At 47.3% G+C, this 21,175-nt stretch overlaps 2 protein-coding genes across 2 annotated transcripts in view; one reads left to right on the top strand and one right to left on the bottom strand.

The window, feature by feature from the left end:
* Nucleotides 1-5,190: 5,190 nt before the first annotated feature.
* Nucleotides 5,191-8,330, top strand: CENPV (centromere protein V). The gene is made up of 5 exons (XM_085078792.1): nucleotides 5,191-5,438; nucleotides 6,357-6,455; nucleotides 7,204-7,273; nucleotides 7,627-7,741; nucleotides 8,069-8,330. Exons 1-5 carry the CDS (start codon nucleotides 5,206-5,208, stop codon nucleotides 8,191-8,193), a joined length of 642 nt encoding a protein of 213 aa, XP_084934918.1. The 5' UTR covers nucleotides 5,191-5,205; the 3' UTR covers nucleotides 8,194-8,330.
* Nucleotides 8,331-8,629: 299 nt separating this feature from the next.
* Nucleotides 8,630-21,175, bottom strand: part of PIGL (phosphatidylinositol glycan anchor biosynthesis class L) — a 50,748-nt gene continuing 38,202 nt past the window's right edge. Inside the window, exons 5-7 of the mRNA XM_085078790.1 lie at nucleotides 14,620-14,651; nucleotides 10,351-10,484; nucleotides 8,630-9,218 (exon numbers count right to left, since the gene is read on the bottom strand). Coding sequence (XP_084934916.1) covers nucleotides 9,120-9,218; nucleotides 10,351-10,484; nucleotides 14,620-14,651 — 265 coding nt within the window. The 3' untranslated portion in view covers nucleotides 8,630-9,119. The remainder of the gene's footprint in view (nucleotides 9,219-10,350; nucleotides 10,485-14,619; nucleotides 14,652-21,175) is intronic.

The following is a 21,175-nucleotide window of genomic DNA, read 5'->3' as shown; positions in this document are numbered from 1 at the left end:
GGTTTGGAGCAGTAAAAAGGAAATAAATCATCCTAACAACAACTGCTCTCAGTGTGGAAACAGGAAGAGGGGAAAATTGTAACTGGAAAGTTCAGAAAGCTCCATGGCAATAGCCAACCTTGGAAATATTATTTGGCTACATAAATTTAGGACAAAAGGCAGAGTTGGGCAATATCCCATTTGTTTGCTTTGTGCTGCCAGTTCTGCTCAGTGTTTCCAGCATGGGTTTTGTTGGGTTGTGCCAGGGTTTGCTCCAAGGCTGCCCTGTGCCTGCTGCACATCCCAGGCACTGCTCCCACAGGAAAGGCCACGAGTAACTAATATTTACCAATGTGAAAGGTCACATCTGTAAAACTGGAGATTAATGGGCAGTATTTGAGCACATCAGAGTTGCATTAAGGATTTTAGGGTGCATATTTCTCTTTTTAATGTCCCTGTAGATGGAGAAGGAGTAATTTTGTATTTTTTTCTTTCTTTTCTACGTAAACCAGAAAACACAGGATTCCTCCCCTGTTTTTTCCTAAAAGTGGCTAGATCCTATGATGTGTGAGCTTTTTGGGCTGCACAAAGCCCATGTATTTAACAAACATTCCACTCTCCCTCTGGTAGCTCTTGGTGAATAAAAACCATCGAGCAGCTGACTCTGGGCTGTATATAAATAAATGCAAAGCTGAAAAACCCAGAAATCTGAATCTTGTGACTGTTCTGACTGCACAGGTGGCTCCGGCCTTTGCCAGGGTGTGGGGCCTGCAGTTGGGAACACACACTTCTTTTCAGAAGTAGGTCACTGGGCAGTAGTACAGAGCAACCTACTTTCAGGAGAGAAGGATCTGGGGTCAGGGAAATGTTTCCAAGGAATCTGTACATTCTGGAACACAAGCTGGGTCTGTTTTTTATGTAGGCTAATGTCTTAGCAACAAGGTGTCACTTTTACATGAGCAATGTGGACTGAGGCAATCTGTTTATCTTTAGCTACCAGGTTTAGCTTGGGACAGTCAGGCTGTGTGGCAAGTCCAGTTACTGATCTTTGTTCAGACAAAAATAAGGCTGCTTTCCACAGGGGAAAAAAAATACATATATATTCCTATCGCATAACATTAGTCACACCTCTCACTGTGTATGACACAGCATGATTATATTTACTTATTTACAGTTGAGGAGATAAACATTGTCTCCCCAAGCCTGGACCAGTGCAATAAGGCCCAGGCTTGGCTGCAGTTCCACCCACGAGACAAACAGACTAGTGGCATGTCACTGCTTGTCCCTGTGCTGCCAGCCTCGAGGGTTGCACAAATAGTGAGTCATAATTCAAAGTACTGGGAGATTGACTGTGATATTATGAGATTACCAAAAAAAGACAACTCCCTCAGTTTTGTTTTTATAGCCTTATGCTAAAAATACCTTCACTAAACAACGCTTTTAAGAAGCAACCAACTTCAGGAACTGAAAGAAGAAAAATAACTTTTAAGAGAAACAGATTGGTAGTAAAAAGAGGAAAATGAGTGATACTCCTCTGTCTCCCTGTTTGTCTAAAGCATATTTTAACTTTGTAGGACACATGGGATTCAGCTTTCAGATCTGTGCTGCCACGATAAACAAGCCTGGGCAGGTCTCTCCCTGAAGGTCTGGATGACCCAGAGGGACATGTGACAACTGCCTGTGCTCTGCTGGAAGGAGACATCCAAAGGGCATTTCACAAAGCCACACTGGGCTGAAATCACAGGTTTGTGTCTGCGTGTTGTGCCAGTGAAAGCACCAACTAATAACTAGGTCTGTTCTAAAGCTCCCTTGTCTGCATCTCTCCGCTCTGCCTCCTGCCCGGGAATGTTTTGGATTCGATCCAAGCTGCAGTGCAGGGAGGGAGCTCTTTGTTCACCTCCTCTCTGCTGCCTCTGAGCACATTTAGCTTTCTGGGGTGAGGTTTTTCAGCGCGACAGCAAAGAAATACCTTGGAAAACAGGCAGACAGAAGAAACAAGCCCTGTAACGCTGTTAATCATTGTTAGTATGTTTAACAGAACCTCTGGAACAGTGAACAAAAACAAACACCGTCAAGGCCGTTCTGAACAGCCCAGAGGTGTCACCTCCTGCATTTTGTTTTCAGATCCACCTCGGGTCCTTCGATGGTGAGGAAAACGTCCAGAATGCTTCCCCCTCCACCACAGGAGGACTAAAATCCAAGCACTGACATTTTTCTCCTCTGAACAAACCACATAGTTTTAACTACCTCAGGTTTTTAAAGTATGTTGTCAGCTGTAAACAACTCCTAGTTCCCTACTTCTTAAATGTAAAAAAACCATCCACAGTTCCTAATTCTCTTTCACCCACAAACATGTAGCTGCTTTCAGTGCTGCTTTGGGGATAAAAAAGCTCTTACAGGCAGAATTTCAATGCTGGCTGTGAGCCAGGGCTGCAGAGCTGAGTCATTGTTATACAAGCAGAGCTGAGATGGCACAGAAAAACCCCTTTGTACTTTAACTGAACACGTCAGCTGCTGTTGGCCTTTCAGTATCACAAGACACCTACACAGAACCAACTGTAATTTACTAGACTTTTCCTCTTGTCCATCCCATCATCTGTCTGGAGAATTCTTCCTTTTCCATTTTGCCTCACAAGCCTAACAGCAAATGCATTTTTCATCAAGCTGTTGGCCTCTCCTAAAGCCTGGCAAACATTGCATCAGCTTTGGAAGCAGTGAAATGAGAGCTGTTAACTCTCTGGGCACTGAGAAGGTCCTGCCCAGGTACACTGACAATACAGGGTGTGATCACTGAAATTTAGGGCTTTCAGCTCAGACTGCCTGGGACATTTATCATCATCCAGAGTTCCACTGTAAGGTTCTTAGAATGATTATTTATGTGAGACTCAGTTTTGTGCTGAGTCTTTTGTAATAAAATATGAAACGAATTAAAAAAGAGAATTTCTTTACTAAGGTCTTAGGAAACCAGTCTGCATTTTGCACTTCCATTTTTGTCCTCCAGTTCTTTATCCTGAAACATCACGGGGGAGCAGAATTTAGCTTCTCAAAACAGCTTCTACATTTAAAATAAACTGAACTAATTGTGGAGAGGCACTGAGAGTGACAGATTTGCAGATATTACATGGACAAATTCACTCCAGTTTTCTCCTGGAACTGCTTTTTGAGGGTGTACAAAGTGCTGGTGGCTCCTGTCTTACAGAAAGGGTAATTTTTGTGAAATGATCACTAATGAGCTCCTAAAATGAGCTCCTAAAGTTCACTCTGGCTTTCAGTGTATTGAGTTCAGTGTTTTTAGGACAGGACCATGTAGGTTGAAACCTGTCAGTGCTGCTGGCCATGGCTGAGGGGAGATGAACCCCTGCAGCAACCAGCACAGGCTCAGTTTCAGTGCCTTCCCAGTTTCACCTCAGTGACTTTTTCCTCCCAAAATATAAAGTGACTGAAATATAATCTGGTTTGACTAAAGGTCTGGGAGTGGCTCAGACCAGATGAATTTGTCACGCAGGGTGTATTATCATGGTTCCATCAGAATGAGTAACCAGAGCAGAGGTTCACAGCAGGGATAACAGGAAATTGTAACTCAGTGCCCTTTCCCATCATCGGAGAAGAGATGCTGAGCCACAGGATTTTTATGCAAATCCTGGCATGTGCAGGAGGCAGCCTGAACACTGGAGTCACATGTTTTTAAAGCTCTTTTCCAGACCAGAGTGCTGATAGATGTTTATTAATCACTGTCCTGTTGCTTTGCCCTATTCCTGGCTGAGACAGGACCCTTTGGTGCCTCTTTGCCTCTCAAGACTCAGCTCACTTGTTTATTGTTTACATCTTTCCCAGTTTCCCTTCTTGGAAAGAGCAAAACATTAAGTCCTGTTGACTACAAATTCTTGATTACAAGTCAAACAAAAGAAGTTTCCAGTCCTGCAACACCGAGAATAAAGATTTGTCCTTGGAGTGATTATTTTTTCCCCCAGCCAAATGTGACTTGGACACCTCCAAGTTTTGTACTTTTCCCTGCGTTGATAGTTTTACTTGAGAAACAGCACTGGATTTTGGTGTTCGAGAATAGCCTGCAAGATATTTGCCACTAGAGCAGTGATTTCACATTGTCCTAGGGGTTTTTTGTTGTTGTTTATTTGGTTGATTGTTTTGGGATTGTGAGTTTTTTTTTGTCGTTTGGTTGGGTTGGGGTTTTTTGCTTTTTAAGGTATGTACACTCGTATTTTCAAGACTTTGGTAACACCATTAGTGAACAGCTGTCCAGTGGCAATCCTGTTAGAAGCCATTTCTCTGCAAGGCTGCCACAATGACTTCAAAGCTCAGGAAGGCCTAAATACACTTCCAAAGGCACATCCTGATCACGGCAGTGTTGTCACAGTGATGCTGTGTCTAAATGAGGGATGTTCATAGCAGAGACATGAAACACTTCAGCACACCTCAGGTCTGCTGAGCACCTTCACATCCTTGAATATGTGAGGCATCATGTTCAGAATGAGAGGGAAAAACCTCAGGTTCATGCCTGTGGATAACTGGCATGCCTGGCCTCAGTCCTGGAATCATAAAGTCATGGAATCTTTATGGTTGGAAAAAACCTTTAAGATTGTCAAGCACAACTGTTAACTCAGCACTGCCAAATTCACCACTAAACCATGTCCCCAGGTACCACATCCAGCAGTTTCTTGAACCCTTGCAGGGCTGGTGACTCAACCACATCCTTCGGCAGCCTGTTCCAATGCCATAGCGTGGCCAGCAGGACCAGGACAGCGACTGTCCCCTGTGCTGGGCACTGCTGGGGCCACACCTGCAATCCTGGGGTCAGTTTTGGGCCCAGCACAAGAAGTACACGGGGGCTGGAGGGGCTCAGCTCTGTACAGAAGGGGCTGGAGCGTGTCCAGAGAAGGGAACGGAGCTGGGGAAGGGGCTGGAGCACCACGAGCAGCTGAGGGAGCTGGGGGGCTCAGAAAAGGGACCTCGGGGGGACCTTGTAGCTCTGCACAACTCCCTGCCAGGACGGTGCGGCGAGCTGCGATCAGTCTCTTCCCTAGCTAACAGGGAAGGCCGAGAGCCCTGAAGCTGCGCTCGGAGAGGTTTCGATTAGCTGTTAGTCAAACATTTCCCCGCTGCCCGTTCCCCGTTCCGCCCCCATCCCCGCGCCGCCGTTCCCCGTTCCGCCCCCCGTGCCCAGCGCGCCGCTGCAGCGCCCCCCGGCGGCCCTGGCGGAGGCGGCGCATGGGGCGCGGCGCGGCGGGCGGCGCTCGGCGCTCCCGGAGGGGCAGCGCGGCCGCGGCCGGGACGCGCCGGGCCCGGGGCAGGAATGCGGGGGGAAGCCCGGCCGGAGCCAAGGCGGAGGCCCCCGGGCCCGGCGCCATCGATCTGGGGGCGCAGAGCGGGCGCTGGGCCGCCTTCCAGGAGCGGCACCGGCTGAGTTGCGAGGAGGCGGCGCGGCTGCTGCTGGACGCTTAGTGAGTAACCTGGCCGGGCGGCTGCTCGGCGCTCCTGCCCCAGTCCCGTTAAGAGCATCGTTCCCCGGGCGGCATCTGCACGGCGGCTCCCGGCGGCTGCCGAGAAGGGGGCCGGGGGTGGGATGGCGAGAGGGTGCACGCACCGCGGAAAAAAAGTGGCTTTCTGTGCCAAAGCTTCCCGTGTTTTACGGCTCTCCCATCAAAAATGCCCTTGGGGGCTCCGCGAGGATCAGCTTCTAAATCTCCACCCATTTCCTGTGCTCGCTCTGTGCAGAGCACGGCACATCAGAAACCGTCCGTGGGAGGCAGAATCGGGGAGAAAAATGTTTTTCCTTTGCATTTTGCGATTGACCCGCACGGTGCCTGCCCAGCTGCTGTGGAGGCGGCTCGGGGAGAGGGAGAAGCACAGGCTCAGAAATTCCTTGATCATAGTTCCTCTGCAATTCTAACCCTAAATAAAAGACATTTCGAATTTTACGTAGAATCTGCTTATCTCTGCTTTTCCTCAGCTTTTAAATGGAGGAATATTACTGGTGTTGGAGGAACTATGGGGAAAATTGTGGGGGAATTCAGTTCTCAGTTCCAAACAGGTTGTCTTGAGGTGATAGCCCTGGTTTCTGTGTAGGGTTGTGTATGGACTGTGACCTGGACTGTGGTACAGAGGAGAATGTCCTCAAACTGGTGCTGTACTTTCCTTTTCACCATTCTAATTAAACCACAAAAGCAACTGCTGCAGAGGACAAAAGCCATCCTCTACCTCACTCTGACATGTGTTATTAAATACATTTGAGTGGATACATTTCTTGGTGTTCTGCAACAGCTCAAGACAGAACTGAATAACGTTGTATATAGCCTTACTGTTCTCTTGGCCAAAAAATGAGACGATGATCCCAAAAGCTCTGTTGTCTCTCTGTGCAGTGAATACAGGGGGTTGGTGAAGCACACAGGAGGCTGTCACTGTGGAGCCGTCCGCTTTGAGGTCTGGGCTTCGGCAGATCTGCACGTGTTTAACTGCAAGTGAGTTACTTTGTTCCCTGTTCCCAGAGATGAATATCATCTCACCTGCTTTTCCAACCTTAGAGCTAAAGGATGAGACAGCTGCAGAACACCCTCTGAGCTGTTTCCACAGGGTTTACCCCTAATTATGTCCTGATCCAATATGAGATCAGTGTTGGTCCTGCTGCTTTGGGCAGGACTTCATGTCTCACAGCCAGGCTCACACAGAAAGTGTCAGGAGAGATCTAATGAGTCCAGGTGCTCAGCCATCTGCTGTCTGTTTCCTCTCATGCAATGGGCTCAAAGCACATTGGTGTCTTTTTTTAACTTGTTCTTCTCAAGTGACATTACAGCTCTGACCACATGTGCCTCAAACTAAAACACTCTCTGATTTCAGTAGTGATCCCTCTTTGCCTGCAATTAGTTTGCTTCTAGCTCATGAGTGAACTTTTGAACTTTACTTTCTTGTTTGCAAGGTAATGAATGTTGGCAAAATTCGCCAAGTGTGCTCTGAACCATTAAGTGGATTTCTCAGGGCTAGAGTTTGCCCTCAAGTGTTGTGTGTGAGAATACCTTATTGGGGTACCTGTGTAGGGTCAGTCTGTTCCATGAGTGTGCTCAGCCAAACATTAATGACACCATAAATGCACTTTTGCCACTTACCTCTGAGCCATTCGAGCTGTCAGTGGAATTTCTGTTGCCAAGAGGTCCGATTGCTGCACTACAACCTGTCCACTTCTTCTAGAAAGGTCTGCTTTTTCTTTTACAGTTGCAGCATTTGCACAAAGAAACAGAACAGACACTTCATTGTGCCAGCGTCGCGTTTCAAGCTGCTGAAGGTAGAGTAAGAACACAGTAAGAGCATGGCCATGAGCACAAGCAGTGTTATCCTCAAAGAACCAAGAACAACCAGTTTTCCATCCTAAGTTTGGCTGGCTGGGGGCAATGGCTGAATTTTAAGCTGTCTGGTGTGGGTGTGTTAGTGCATCTTATTTAGAGCTCTTGCATTTCTCAGGCCTGACTGTTATGGACATGTACATACAAAAAGGGGATTCAGGAAAGCATGAATGCACTACTCTGTGTCTCAAAACAGGAAGGTGGCATTTTAAATTGTTCATTTCTCAGCTACAGGCCCAAAGTAATGAATCCATCTATTTCTCTGGAAGACTTATACTGCTTTTCTTTTGCTTAGGGGGCTGACAATTTGACAACATACACCTTCAACACACACCGTGCCCAGCACACGTTCTGCAAGACCTGTGGTGTTCAGAGCTTTTATACTCCTCGTTCTAACCCCGATGGTTATGGTAGGTACAAAGTAAGCTGTGCTAACCAGAGTTAACCACCAAGCAAATCTTGGATAAAGACTCCATTGGATGCTGGCATGACAGCAGTGAGCAGCATGTTTGTTCTTAAAGTGCTAAACATGTGGAACTGCAGTCTGACCCTGTAGCTCCTCCATAAGAAACAATCTTACCTATAATGTGTGAGCTTCTGCCTGTGACAGGATTTTCATCCAAGTTCCTCAGCCTTACAGCAGTTATTATTCCCTGAGATGCCCCATCCACGGAGTGGTGCAGGTATCTCCCACATTTTATGAAAAGCAGGTTTCTATGTACTCTGTCTTTCTTCAGGAATAGCTCCCCACTGTCTGGATGATGGCACCGTGCAGACCATTATCACAGAGGATATCAATGGCAAGGAATGGGAGAAAGCAGTGAGTGAACATAAGACCATCAGAGACATGTCAAAACCCTGACACAGCCTCCCAGCATGGAGCACTGCCATGGAACTGCAGTCTGGGGTTTCCTGGGTGATGGTTGGTGAAATCAATCTCTACATTACTGTTATCTGTTCTCTGTTTCTTAAATAAACATTTCTATGCTGATTGTCTCACTGCTTTGTGATGCTCAGTTTTCAAACTGCCTCTGCTCTGTAAACCACTCCAGGGTTGGCACCTTGCCTTTAGCTGTGCTAAAGTTTAATTCACAATACAAAGGACCTTGTTAGAGTCTGGGTCTCTTGCACCTAATTCCTATGTCCTGCTGAGACTCTTGTGAGTTGATCTCAAGCCCTGTTCTGAATCAAGAAGAAGAGCTCATATTTCAGGAGAGATACTCTGAAGGTGGAGGCTGCAACACAATGTGTATAAAAGAAGCAGCAGCAAATATCAGTGCTATTAGAAAAATTGCATCATTTCTGATGCTTTATTCAAAAGCTTTGGCTTTTTGAAGTTCTGATTGAATAACAAAGGTCTTGTGACTGTGGTATCTGTGGAGATAGCATGCTCTTTGAAAAGTTACCTCTGATACTTGGATTTTACAAAAGCACTGAGAGAGAGTTGCCAAGCAGTCCTTGCAGCTGTATCTTCTTGGGGAAACAGTTTGTGCCATATCTTCTCCGATGCAGAATCCTCCTGGGCTTGACTCCCAATTAAAGTTAATCCAAATTTCTCATTTTATTTAAACTTCTACAGTGAGAAAATAGAGCAGTTGTCAACCCTGTTCTCAATGTATCATGCAACAAGATATTCAGAAGGAAGTTCAACCAGCCTGGGTTTTGTAGTGTGGGGAATGCTACACAAAAGAGCACCCCGTCCTGTTGAGCACCTAACAGGAGTTTTCTTGAGTCCTGGGCCTGGCAAAGTCTTTTTTTGCTCATCCTGGAGCTGTGAGTGATGTCCTGTCACAGCAGGCGCAGTGAATTGACCACCAGGTAACGAGAGAAGAGCACGTAGAGCTGGCGGAACCAGAGGAGTTGGCTGCGGTGGCACCTCATGGCTCTCTAGGAGACAAAACAGTGGAGAGAGCATTACAGGAACCTTCCAGAGCTGATGTGAGGGCACTTTCCTCTCCTGCTGCGAGGGTCAGTGCCATTTCTAGGACAGCCTGTTTTCAGTGAGCAGGGAGAAGCAGTGGGAGGTGGGAGGCTGCCTAAGCTGCAGGTCTGGAGGGCAGGAGAGGCCTGTCTGCCCCTGAGTCTGGGGTTGTGTTGCCTGATGTACAGAGGGTCCTGCTAGAAAGGACACTATGAGCTGCACATTGGTGCTGAGACAGTTTATGTGCCACTTTGAACTCCTCCTCCCCAAGTGATATCTCTGAGTGTTCACCTGCTGGGGAAGCAGGAGCCTGATAGGTGTGTCTGGGAACATCTCTGCATATTCCTTCTGACCACACTGCCAGCTGAAACTGAGTCTATTTATAGGCACCAGCCTAGAAATGTCAGACTTTAGAAACAAAAATACATGGGAATACTGATCACCACCTTTATCCAAGTGGTTTCCATAAGTAACTCAATATTTTTGCAGCCTCAGAAGCAGGAAAAGTCTGTAGTTTGTGCATGAACAGCACTGTTTGCTGGGTAAATATTTTCATGCTATGGAAGGGGAGCTAATCAGATTCTGATACAGGGAACTGTGGGCTAAGTGATCTCATGCAGCAAAATAGTTTTAAAATATACAGTGAAGGAAACTTGTGAAGAGCTTTGGACCACAAGTTCACAGGCTGTCTCCATTTTTAGTTAGAGCTGTGATCCAAGGATGCTGTTCCTGGCATGCAATCACACCAGTCTTTGACAGGCCACTCACATGTTCAGAGTATTATGTTGGATCCAGTTTCCTTTGAAAGGCATCCTTTGAAATACATCCTACATCCTGGAGACAGTGTTAAACTCAGTGCCCTGTGACTCCTGGAGATCTCTGGGCTGCAGATCTGCTCAGCCCTGTCCTGTCACGCAGCACATGAGGTAACCTGGCCTGTCCATTCGTGTTTTACAAATCACTGCAGACATTCCTTAGTGACATAACCCGTGGATACAACTACTTCTGGCATTCCCTGGGAATGTGACCCTTCTGACTAAAGTGTTCACAATGATGAGGAGCCATTCAAACAGGTCAAGCAGGTGCCACACATCTCACCTTGGCTTGTTGAGTCTCCTCCTCTGTGAGGATGAAGAGTGCATCCCTGGGCAGGAGGCAGGAAATGAGGACATCCAGGAAGGAAATGTATTTCCTGAAGAGATTTACTGATTCAAGCACGAGCACACGGCACCCTACACAGAGAAAGAGGATAAATATTTCAAAACAACAGCATTCTGTAAGGTGCCCTCTTCTCCAGGCCCAGCAGGTCTGTGCAGTTTCCCTGTGCTGCTGGCCTTGGGAGTCTTTTTTTTTTTTGTGTTAAAGGGGGGCAACTTCTGATGCTTCTACCAGGATTTCTTTGTGCCCAGTACACATCTACAACCATTTGTATTGTCTCTTACTCTGTATATGAATACCCCAAAAACTGGGTGGGGTTTTTTTTCTGCTTATAATTTAAATTCCTACATACTATGGCTCAAAAGAAAAAAAAGTGCAGATGATTCTCTGAATGCTGGCACTGTATCATATAATGGAATTTTAAAACAGTAGTTTCTGGTTCAGCTACCAAAATGAAATTTCATCTTTCTACTCCAATTCTTAGCTACAGAATAAATATTTACAAGCCTCAGCAATCAACTATTAACTCAGGCAGGAAGTTACATTTTAACAGAGTTCCTGAATTCATTGTTCAGATGTTTGTGATGAAGAAGATGAAGGTAACATGTTTAAAGATTCTGATGTTGAAGGGGTTTTTTTTCTGTTTGAAAGATCCCCTTGAACTCAAAAGTTAATTGCTATTTTTTTTTTACCATTGCTAAATTGTCTTCACTGATGAGTTCAGAGCTACTGATGGTCCCATTAAGAGCCTGCAGCTCTCAAGGGAGCTGCTTTGGGATTTCCTGGGCTTGGAAGCTGCTGTGATTATGTTCCACACTTCCCACATTGTATTAAAGTTCGACAGAAGAGGCCAAAGTCACAGTTTACACAGGTGTTCAGAGATGCAATTCAATTTGCAATGAGATTTCCTTCAATGAGCCCTGAAACAGTGAAATTACACACAAGAGACAACACAGCTCTCATGGACTCCCTCCAGCATGTCTCCAGGATCTTTCAATTCCTTTCTTTCTTTTCTTTTCTCCAAGGGTGTTGTTCCAACTTTTCAACAGCCTCTCCCACCCTCCAAAGCAAAACTGGTAACTCATTATTTCAGTATCACAGAGGGCTCCAGGGCCATGCTCCCCTGCCATTGAATGGGACACGGGACAAGGGGACATGACCCCCGGCAGGTTGGACAGAGCATTCGCAGGAGTGATTTTCTCCTGCTGTGGGCAAGGGTAGAGCCCTCAAGGGCAACCACTGACACTTCCATGCGGCCAGACGCTGACAGTCCGTGCTGTGCCGGGCAAATCCCCGCTGGAAGCGGCGGGCGGTGCTCGGGAGCCGCCGGGAGGTGGCGGCGTCCGCCGGCCGCGGGACGGACCGGGAGAGCGGGACTGCGGAGCCCTTCTGCCACCGCTGCCCTCAGCGCCTCCTGTCCCCGCCGTGCCACTGCCGTGTCCCCAGCGCCGCCCTGCCGCAGCCTCAGCCCCCAGCCCCGCAAGGTGCCGGGAGAAGCAGCTGGGCAATGCGGAGCGCCCGGCAGAGCCCTGGGACGTGCGGGAATGCGGGGACTGTGCGACAGGCATGGCCCGCGACACTTCCTGACCGCGAACCTGAGCCCCTGTCCTGCTCACAGCCCACCGGGACAAGGGACAGGCAGAGCTGCTCAGCTGCCATCAGCTGCAGTTGTTATCCCACAGGATGTTCTGCAGGGACAAGTGCTGCCGTCGCTCAGAAGTGCCCTGAGACTTCTTTTACTCCCACTGGAGACACTTCTTGTTTCCAAACATCAAACTTGGAAGAAAACTTGTGATGTGCCATGAGCGGGGGAACCACTCTTCCCCTTTCTCTGCAGAGATCCTCTGGGCTGCTGCTGGGGTAATTTCAGAGGAAATAATTTGTACTGTGCTGCTCTTGTCAGCATTCCCACTGACCACCTGTTTGCTTTTCAAACACAGGACAATGGATCTTTCCTTTCCTGGATGGTTTTAATGGACTCTGGCAGTGCCACATCAATTCCTACTCACAATGATGGGATGAGAGGTCTGGCATGGGGTTATCCAGCACTGCTCTCTGAAGCCTGGGCTGATATGTTAACCAAATGCTCCCTTTCTTCAATTTCTTTCCCTGAGAAATATTAATTCATGCAGCAATTACACCCATTTTCCCCTCAAAGCTCAGCAATAAGCACTCAAAACCATGGCAAGTGATTTCAGTGTGGATGGGTCTGACCTGCTGGGCCCTCCTCGGTCCTCGGTCAGATCAGGCAAAGTGGTGGCATTCAGCTCCCCAAAAAGAAGGGCACTCAGAGCCTTCTGTGTCAGTGATCCCACCAGGATTTCCATGTGCTGACAGCAAAGCCTGCTCTGCATGGGAATGTGAGATGAAATGAAGCAGGGAAGGAATGTACACTCCAGGGGGAGATGGAAAAGGGTTCAGAGAAACAGGTTGCTCCCTGCCAAGCAGGGTGAGAGCAGTGCTGCCATTGAGGATCTGCTCCTGTGACACCAGCAGGTGAAGATTTTCAGAGCCTGTAGTGCCTGTGACCTGGGCAGGATGGGATTAGGAGTGTAATGCAACCTCTCCAGGTTGGCAGAAAGGGCAGGATCAATATAGCTCATGGATTAGGCTGAGAATAGAAGTGTGTGAAGCCTGCAGCCTGCTCAGGCTTGCTGCTTCCAAATCACATAGGCAGCAAAGATGCTTAGAACGAGGAGCTCCTGAGTGAGCACTGTGTGCTGCAGATCTGCACTGCTCCTGATGGAAGGAAACACAGTTTTTTTGGAAGAGCAGTGGATATAGCTGGAAGGGGCCAATGGCAGAGCTGGAAGCACATCCAGCAGTTGTCTTGGCTTCTTGAAACAAGTGCTTGTGCCTGGGCTGGAGAATTTGATTACAGATTATAAAAAGCCTGTTGTGTTTATGCTGGCTAAAGGCATTAGAAAGGAAAGCAGGATATTTAGGGTGCTCATTTGCATATCAGTGAGGCAGTGCAAGGCTTAGCTGGCTTTTGCATTTGCAGGGAGATTTTCTGTGGATTCCCTGATCACATGGGCTTACACAGGCTCACCCACAAACAGTTCCCTCTTACCAACAGCAGCGCAGCACTTTTCCATGGCCTGAACATGCCTTTCAGCTCCATCCAGACAGCCTCAATCCCAGCATCACTCTTGTTTCATTAAGCCCCTCTGATGCACAGCCCTGCACGCCTGCCAGATCAAATTATAAATACTGGGAATTTCAATGAGACTGGAACTATATTTGGAAAGGCTTAGCGTAAGCAGCAGCATGGGAGCTCCCCGTTCCTTTGGTGTTTGTAGGTCATGTCAGATGTGATGTAATCAGAGCAGCAAGGCTTGCACAGAGCTCCAGCAGCCTCTTGATGCTGCTGGAGAAATGGAAATGTTCTCTATATGTGGGTCTGTTTCAAACCTGAACAGATTGGAGGCACAGCCCATATTCAGGACCAGAGTGAATCTCACAAACCTGCATGAGCAGCACATGAAAGTGGCTCAGTGTAGATGGGGTCTGACAGCCAGCAGTGACATCAACCACTGCAGGTCCTTGTCCTTTGTGCTGCACACAGCACACAGAGCTCTGCTGCATCCCAAGGCTGAACAAAGAAAAGGTCCTAGGAAAGAAGCTGGCACTAATACTCCTCTTTCATAAACTGGGGAATTGAAGGGACTAGAGTCAGAACTCAGCTTAAGGGCATTCTGCCATCTTGGCTCATGTTCTCTCATTAGGTCTGCAACTTCCTGCTAGCAGAGAATTAAAACTGATTTGCTGTGACTCATTCAAATCCTACAATGATTTGGGAATTAGCATTAAAGGAACACAGCCTGGATGGTTGCTGAGGGAGCAGGAGGTTGACTGGGTGGGCCTGGCTAAGCCACCTTCCTATGCTCTGTCCAAGCAGCTGAGTGACAGCTTTGTGCCTAAATGAGATCCACACAGTTGTCCCTGGGCAGGCACTGTTTGCTAGAGATAAGGGCTGCAGCTCTACTCTAGAAAAGGGGGTCAGGAGCAAACTGCTCCCCTGCTTTGTTTCTTTCCTTTCCCTACTTGTACAGAGAATTTCTCAGAGATTCTTGCTCGTTTACAGGTGAAAGAAGTCATTGCCTACAATTTGTTGTGCCACTGCAGATTTCAGTGCATGGGTGAGCTGGGCAGCTGGAACTCTGGACACAACATTGATGTGAAGGCTGTGAGGTGATGCACACCTACCTTCAGGTAGCTTCCCCTCTGAATGCAGGTACCTGTGAAAGAAGAGAGTGGCGTTATTCAAAGCCTGATTTTACAGGTATAAACTCTGCACACTAAACCAACCCTTTTCCCCTAACACACACACATTGACAATAGCCAGTCTTGTGAGAAACTTCAGGAGCCAACACTGGATGCACCTCAGGCAGGGCTAAGCCTCATTCCCCACACTATCCTGCTATTCCTTTCCTCATCCTGGCTGCTCCACATCACAAATAAGCTCCATAATTCAAATTCACTCTCAGACTTCCCAAGGGAAACACAAGAGGCTGCCAAAGGCTGTTCACCTCTGGGAGCACTGGCTGTTTAAAGCCCAGGAGGCTCTGCTGGCCAGGGGCATTGTCTCATTGTCTGCTCCTATTTGGGCACCAGCTCTTTTTTTTCTAACCCAGGCTGGCACTGGGACATCTGAGAAGCTGCTCTGGCTTTTTGCTCACCAAGACTTTGACCCCTTCATGACTTGGTCCTGGGAAGTCTCTGCAGCAAAACAGAATGAGAGGACAGTATGGAAGATGTGAATGGTGATGGCACTTCCATCAAGAAGTGTAAGCAAGTGACCCTGAGAGGGTGAAGGCATCAGAGGGTGTTAACTTCAATTCCTTTTTTAATTCTCTTGTTTTTCCTGCTCATGGCTTTGGAGCACTTGTGCTGCCATTCCCATCTGCATCGCCTGGATTTGGCCCACGGCAGAGCTGGGAAGCAGCAGGTCTCCAGCAGATGGCACTCAGGGCTGTCCCACACCCAGTCCTGCTCTTCCAGGAGAAAAAGAAATCCAAACAATGGAACATTTGCCAAAAGGAGAAAGGAAATAACAATATAAAAAAAAAGTTATTTAACCCTGTGTAATATTTAAAGAGATTGTTATCACCTTATAGTGGTGTATCTAACAAAGGACAATGTGCCAGTTCATGTGTAAATCAACCAGGATAAAACATGCATTATATGTAAACTGCTGTGTTTCTCCAGTCACTTTCAAACTAGGATTATCTCTGGCTATTGGTTAAGTTCAAGGAAAAGGATTAGCTACACAGGCCTAGACAAAATAGGAAGCACGGAGTGATGAATACCCAATGCAGTACAAAGCAAAAGTCAAGCCAGAAATGCAGGTCATGACAGAACTCAAACAGCAATCAGAAAACATTTGCCTTAAACAGATTCTCCTGCCCCTGGTCTCCTCTGCTCCAGAGCCAAAGCAATGCCATGTCCTACCAAACAATGGCCTTGGAATACTGACTTGGCCACCTTCTACCCCACCATTCAAGTCTTACTGCTCTAACAAAGATTCTTAAATGTTCCCTTGTAATTTAAGTATCTCCATTAATATCTGCACTGCTCTTCTGCCAGAAGTTTCTTCCCCCACAAGTGGAATCTGGCCACCCAGAAAAGTGATTCAGCACTTGGTACAGTTAGCAGGGTGGGAACCTTTTAGAACAAGCTTGGAGAGATAAAGCAGTGAGTGGTTGTGAAATTTGGCAAACTCTCTGAAGGCCCAGTGTCTGTTCTGGATGTACTGCTCTGCCATAGAGGCACCTTCAAAGCACTGAGCTGCTGCAAGAGGGAACTAATAATAACCATTCCTGTCACTAGAAACAGGAGTGAGAGATCCAGCTCATATGGAAACGTTTCAGCAGGAGCAGGGAGCATCTTCAGCAGGGAAGAAAAGTTTGATTCAGCAGCAAATTAAGGAGTTTGTGCTTGTATAAAGGTTCAGGGAGACATAAAGTGTGTTTGGTAACTGAAAGGTCCCCAAAGCTGCTGCCAGCAGAGCTGTCACTCATCTGGAAGAACAGACATGAAGAAATTGCATCCCTCCTCATCCTTTTTGTCCCAATCCAAATGCTTCAGTTCTCAGCAAGGCTCAGTGCAGAGCTCTGGGAATGGGCTCCACCCAGCTCTGTGTGCAGAGGAATTGCAGCCTTGCTCATTTGTATTTCTCTGTGGTTGCAGAGAGAGAGAGAAACACGAAGCTCTACCTCCTGCACACGTTCACAAAATGAGCCAATCCTCTCCCAAATCCACCGTCTCGCTCCCATCTCCACCCTGCTGGAGAGTCTCCATGGGACACTTCCAAGTAGGGGAGAGGTTGCAGCTCTCAGTTGTTGCCATTTTGGGAATGTTGTTTTACAGATTGGACTTGCTGTGGTTTGGGTGAAATGAAAGAGTTTGGCATAAAATCTCAAAAAGTAAAACACAAACAGGCTCTTTTTCAGGAGATTTTTCCATGTGGGTGTTTTTTTTTTTTCCCGGAGAGACTTTTTATAATTCTTTTTAAACACAAAGTGACCTAAGGTGGCTTGTTCCCACCCACTCCCCAAGTGCCAGAGGCTGGTGATTACAGGGCACCTCTCCCTGCACCCTCCGTGTTATGCCTGTGGTAGGTTCAGATCCACATGTGAAACTCTGTAGTGAAGAATTTGGGAAGGCCATGAGACATCCAAAGGCTCCAACCATTTCTGCCCTGCAAGAACTCAGCCCCAGCTCCTCCCTCAAGGCCCAGCTGCTTTGAAGGCTATTGCTGTCTGCAGCCATCAGCTCCATCTGCTCAGCAGAAACACTGAAATGGTCCAATGCCCTCACTCTGCAAACTGCAGGACTGAGTTTGCTCCCAAATTCCCTGTCTTTACTCAGCCATCTTCCAGGAAAGGTGTGAGTGGGTCAGCTCCTATGTGGCACTGATCAGTAAAATCTCCCAATCTGTTCCAAGAAAGAACAAGCCAAGATGGAGCCGAAACCTCAGTCCTGGGGAGAACAGAACTCCTCTGGGGCTCATGCCTGGGTGGGTGTGTTACAGTTTTGGTGATGTTCTGTTTGATGAGAAGTTGTTCATTGAATTCAATGACTTCACTCTCCAAATAGTTTCCCAAGCCAGAGGCAAAACCCTTCTCTGAACTGACTGCTGGCTGCTGTGGAGCACTGGGGAAATACAATTTTGAAGAGCATGGCAAAGAATGGATGTCTTAAAGCTGCGTTTGGGCTCCGTTTAGAATCCCAGCCTCTAATCTGCCCAATTAATTTGATGAAACAGATGTGAAGGAGGAAGAACAGGCAGTCTCCTAGGAATCCCAGAGACATTAGAAGGATATACTTGCCAGATGTTGGATATTTGCTCTCTGGAACGCCTCCTCCCTCCCTAACTGGACTTTCTGGCTCCATTTCCATGCACCCTGAACTACACCATGGAGCAACAATTTGTACAACACTGCTCAGGCACTCTGTACTCACACATGGGGCAGTGGCAAAAGATGGTTTTTTTAAGGCCTGGCTTTGGGAACTCAGCAGAGACAGAACTGTGCTTTGTTGGGTGTGATGCAGTTGGTGGCCTTGGAGAATGGCACCCACCGAGTGGGACTGGCTGGACACTGCTCTGCTCATTGTTTCCATACATAGATTTGCAACTGGCATTTAACCAACCCTCCTCTTCCAGGGAGCCTCAGTGCAGCCCTTCTGCACAATGTCCATGGCATTCAGGAATGGGACATTCAATGGCCAGGCTGGGACATGGAAGTGCAACAAGGCATTGGTGGCACTCAGGCTACATCCTAATCAACTGCTGAGTGATAAAGCTCCCAAATATTATCTCTGCACAGCCTCATTTCCAACCTGGCACAGAGCTGGTAAATGTTAAAAAACATCCTGCAGGACTGAGAGGTGTTTTTCCAAATGGAATTGACAAGAATAGGCTCAGCTAATGATTCCTTGATGTAGCTTTTTATATGGCATCATTGATAGAAGTTTTATGGATGCAGTTGCTATAACAACATAATGCACAGTGGTTAAATATAGCAGCTCCTATTTTCCACTCAGTTTGCTCTGCCCTAAGCAGACAAGACTATTCTTTTCTGTTCTAGCTGGGATGAAATGGATTTGATAGCTCACTGAAGAAAACAAGTGGTACAGTCCTTCCTCCTCCTCACAAAGATGATTCCTCTCCATCCTAAGCAAGCAAACAACAAACCCTACAGCCCCCCATTTGCCAGGCTCCTGGGCAAGAGGGGTTGTTAACATCACAATGCACAGTGATTCATGCAAAACTAAACCACCTTGATATTACATGTGATCTCAGTGTAGACACTGTCATTTCAGAGTGCAGGAAAGAGAGGGTCTCCAATATTCTTGTACACAATATTTACCAAGCTCATTACCACCAAGCCTAGTGACTGGCTAATGCTGAGGGGGGAATAAAGTGACCTGGATGTCACTCAAGATCTGCTCTACCTTGTGGATGAGTGGAAAGGATCCAACCTCCCTTGGCCACAGGGAAAGCTCCTGTTTTGGAGGATAAGGGAGAATGATGTTGCCAAATCAAGCTACAGAAGATTGCTTCCAGTTCTCCCTGCTTTGCTGCAGTGGGTTTTTCTTGGATTTGGGTTGGGTTTTTTGTCCGTCTGGAAGCCAGAACTGAAATACTCCCAGGGGAGAGAGAAATCAAATAGCAATTTGTGTTCCTCTCCCATCCTGTTTTTTCTTATTTTTCCCTTGCAGAAGAACAAATCCACCCTCGAACCTTGGCATTTCCCAGTTCCTCCCAGATCTGAAGGCCAGGCAGGCACACAGCAGCAGCTGGACTCCTGCAAGCTGTCAGGAAGAAGGCTGCTGCAAGGGAAAGAGCTCATTTCTTCTGAGTAGCTCCTGCTCCTTTGAACATAACCTCTGTTCCAGACACTGGAAAGAATATTTATGCCCTTAGCAGACAATACTGAGCATCTGCTTAGCTATGACCACTTCCTGAACGGTTTTATTCCTTGAAGCTGTTCAATAATTTGTACCTCCTGCAGCAAGGAGTTGTGGAAGGGGTCAGCCTGTTCTATCCCTGCTCTGGCAGAAAGTAATCTCATGGGAAGTGGGCACAAGCTTGTCTCCCAGAGAGAGAGCATCCAAAAGAGCTGAGGATCACTACACCAGCCCTCTGCTCCATCCTTCCTCCCACTTTTCACAGTGAAGGCAGAACCCTGCAGGACTTGTTTAAAGATGGCTAATAAATACATTGCAGATGATACCTGGAAGGGAGAGGTCGTTTGCCTTTCTCTTGCCTTGTAGCACTGGGGCCCCAGGGGCAGCCACTGCTGCTCTGCAGAGCTCTGCTGGCACAGGGGGACAGGAGAAGCCTCAGTTTATGCTCCCAGTGCTGCCTGTACTGGCCAACATGTGAGAACTCATCAGGGCACTGACAGTCAGGAGTGATACAGTCACGCTCTACTTCCTCCATAACACAAACTGAAAAATAATGAGGGCAAGCGAGCCACTAAAAATAAACTTAACCTTTCAGCAGCCACAGTGTCACTCCTGCCACATGCAGATGATGGGGCTACCATGATTAATTCTGCTGATTCAGGACTGGAAGGGAGACAAGACACAAACCAGCCCTTAGTTAATGAGAATTGCTCGTGCTCTGGTGTCCCTATCAGCACGGATCTCATCAGCCCAGACAATGCAAAGCTCTGAGTTCAAGGGAATTGTAGACAATGAGCATTTCCTGCTAAGATGCTCTGGGACAAGGAGAGGGTTAAAACCCCTCTGCACACACGGGAAAGCTAAGGCATGAAGGTGGGAAAGTGATTTCTGCACAGGCAGAGAGTTAGACAACAGTAACACTGGGATCAAAATCAACAGTTTTCCTTACATTTCTCTTACATAACTCAGCTGCTAGCTTATTTTCCCATGATCTCTTCAAGATGTAGGAGGACACCTAACAACCTGCCTTTCATTCCTCTTTGTAGGTCATTTAGCAATTGACTGAGCAAACAGAGGTCCAGGCAGCTGGAAGCTCTCTAGTCCCTCTGTGCCAATGGTGTGAGCACTGGTCATCAACCTCTGCCCCTCAGTCATCAGCCTCTGCTCAACCTCTGCTCACTCCTCAAACAACTGTGCCTGGAACCACCTCCCCACTCAGCCCAAACAAAGACACTGTTTGCTTTCACTCCACCCCCTCTCCTCTGTTAGGCTGTTTCAGAAGTTGCTGGGAAAAGCCACGATCCCCTCTAACTCTGAATTCCAGCCATCAAAGCTCTCAGCATCTCCCCAGAGGAGCTGGAGGTCCCAGTATGGGTTCTGTGGCACTGCAGCTTTCTCTAGGCAAGTGAGAAAGGCGAATCACTGTGATGTTGTAAGCAAGGAGAGCCAGAAGAATTTGTTTATTTGAATTGCACGGATGATTCAGAAAACAAATGGGTGCTATAAATACAAGCTATACTTGCAAAGAGTTCTTCTCATGCCTGGGAAAGGCAGGGGCAGCTCTGGAGGAGATCTCTCTAGGGCACAGTAAGGTCTGAATGAGCAGAGGGTTAAAGTAAAATCCAGTGGCTGTCTTACCAGCAAAATTTGAGTGATTTTAGTAGAGGGATTTTTGTCTAGCAATCTCACCACATCACAGCATGGAGACAGAGGGTCCCATAAGGTACAGAATAAAATGGTGAAGGAACTAATTCACTTTTCCTAGGAGTGGAAAATAGGGGCAAGCTCTAGTGAAAGAGCAAAGTCCTTGGGTCAGGGAGGTAAATTCAGATACCTGGGCAAGATGGCA

Source organism: Lichenostomus cassidix, chromosome 19 (assembly GCF_008360975.1).
Source record: "Lichenostomus cassidix isolate B80296 chromosome 19, HeHo_3.0, whole genome shotgun sequence".
Lineage (NCBI taxonomy): Eukaryota > Metazoa > Chordata > Aves > Passeriformes > Meliphagidae > Lichenostomus > Lichenostomus cassidix.
The sequence above is the reverse complement of the archived record's forward strand: the minus strand, read 5'-3'. Positions and strand labels throughout refer to the sequence as shown.

Coding starts and splice junctions, on each gene's coding strand:
- CENPV (XM_085078792.1), top strand. CDS start 5,206: ATGGGGCGCGGCGCGGCGGGCGGCGCTCGGCGCTCCCGGAGGGGCAGC. Junction 6,456..7,203: donor CTGCACGTGTTTAACTGCAA/GTGAGTTACTTT, acceptor TTTCTTTTACAG/TTGCAGCATTTGCACAAAGA. Junction 7,274..7,626: donor CGCGTTTCAAGCTGCTGAAG/GTAGAGTAAGAA, acceptor TCTTTTGCTTAG/GGGGCTGACAATTTGACAAC.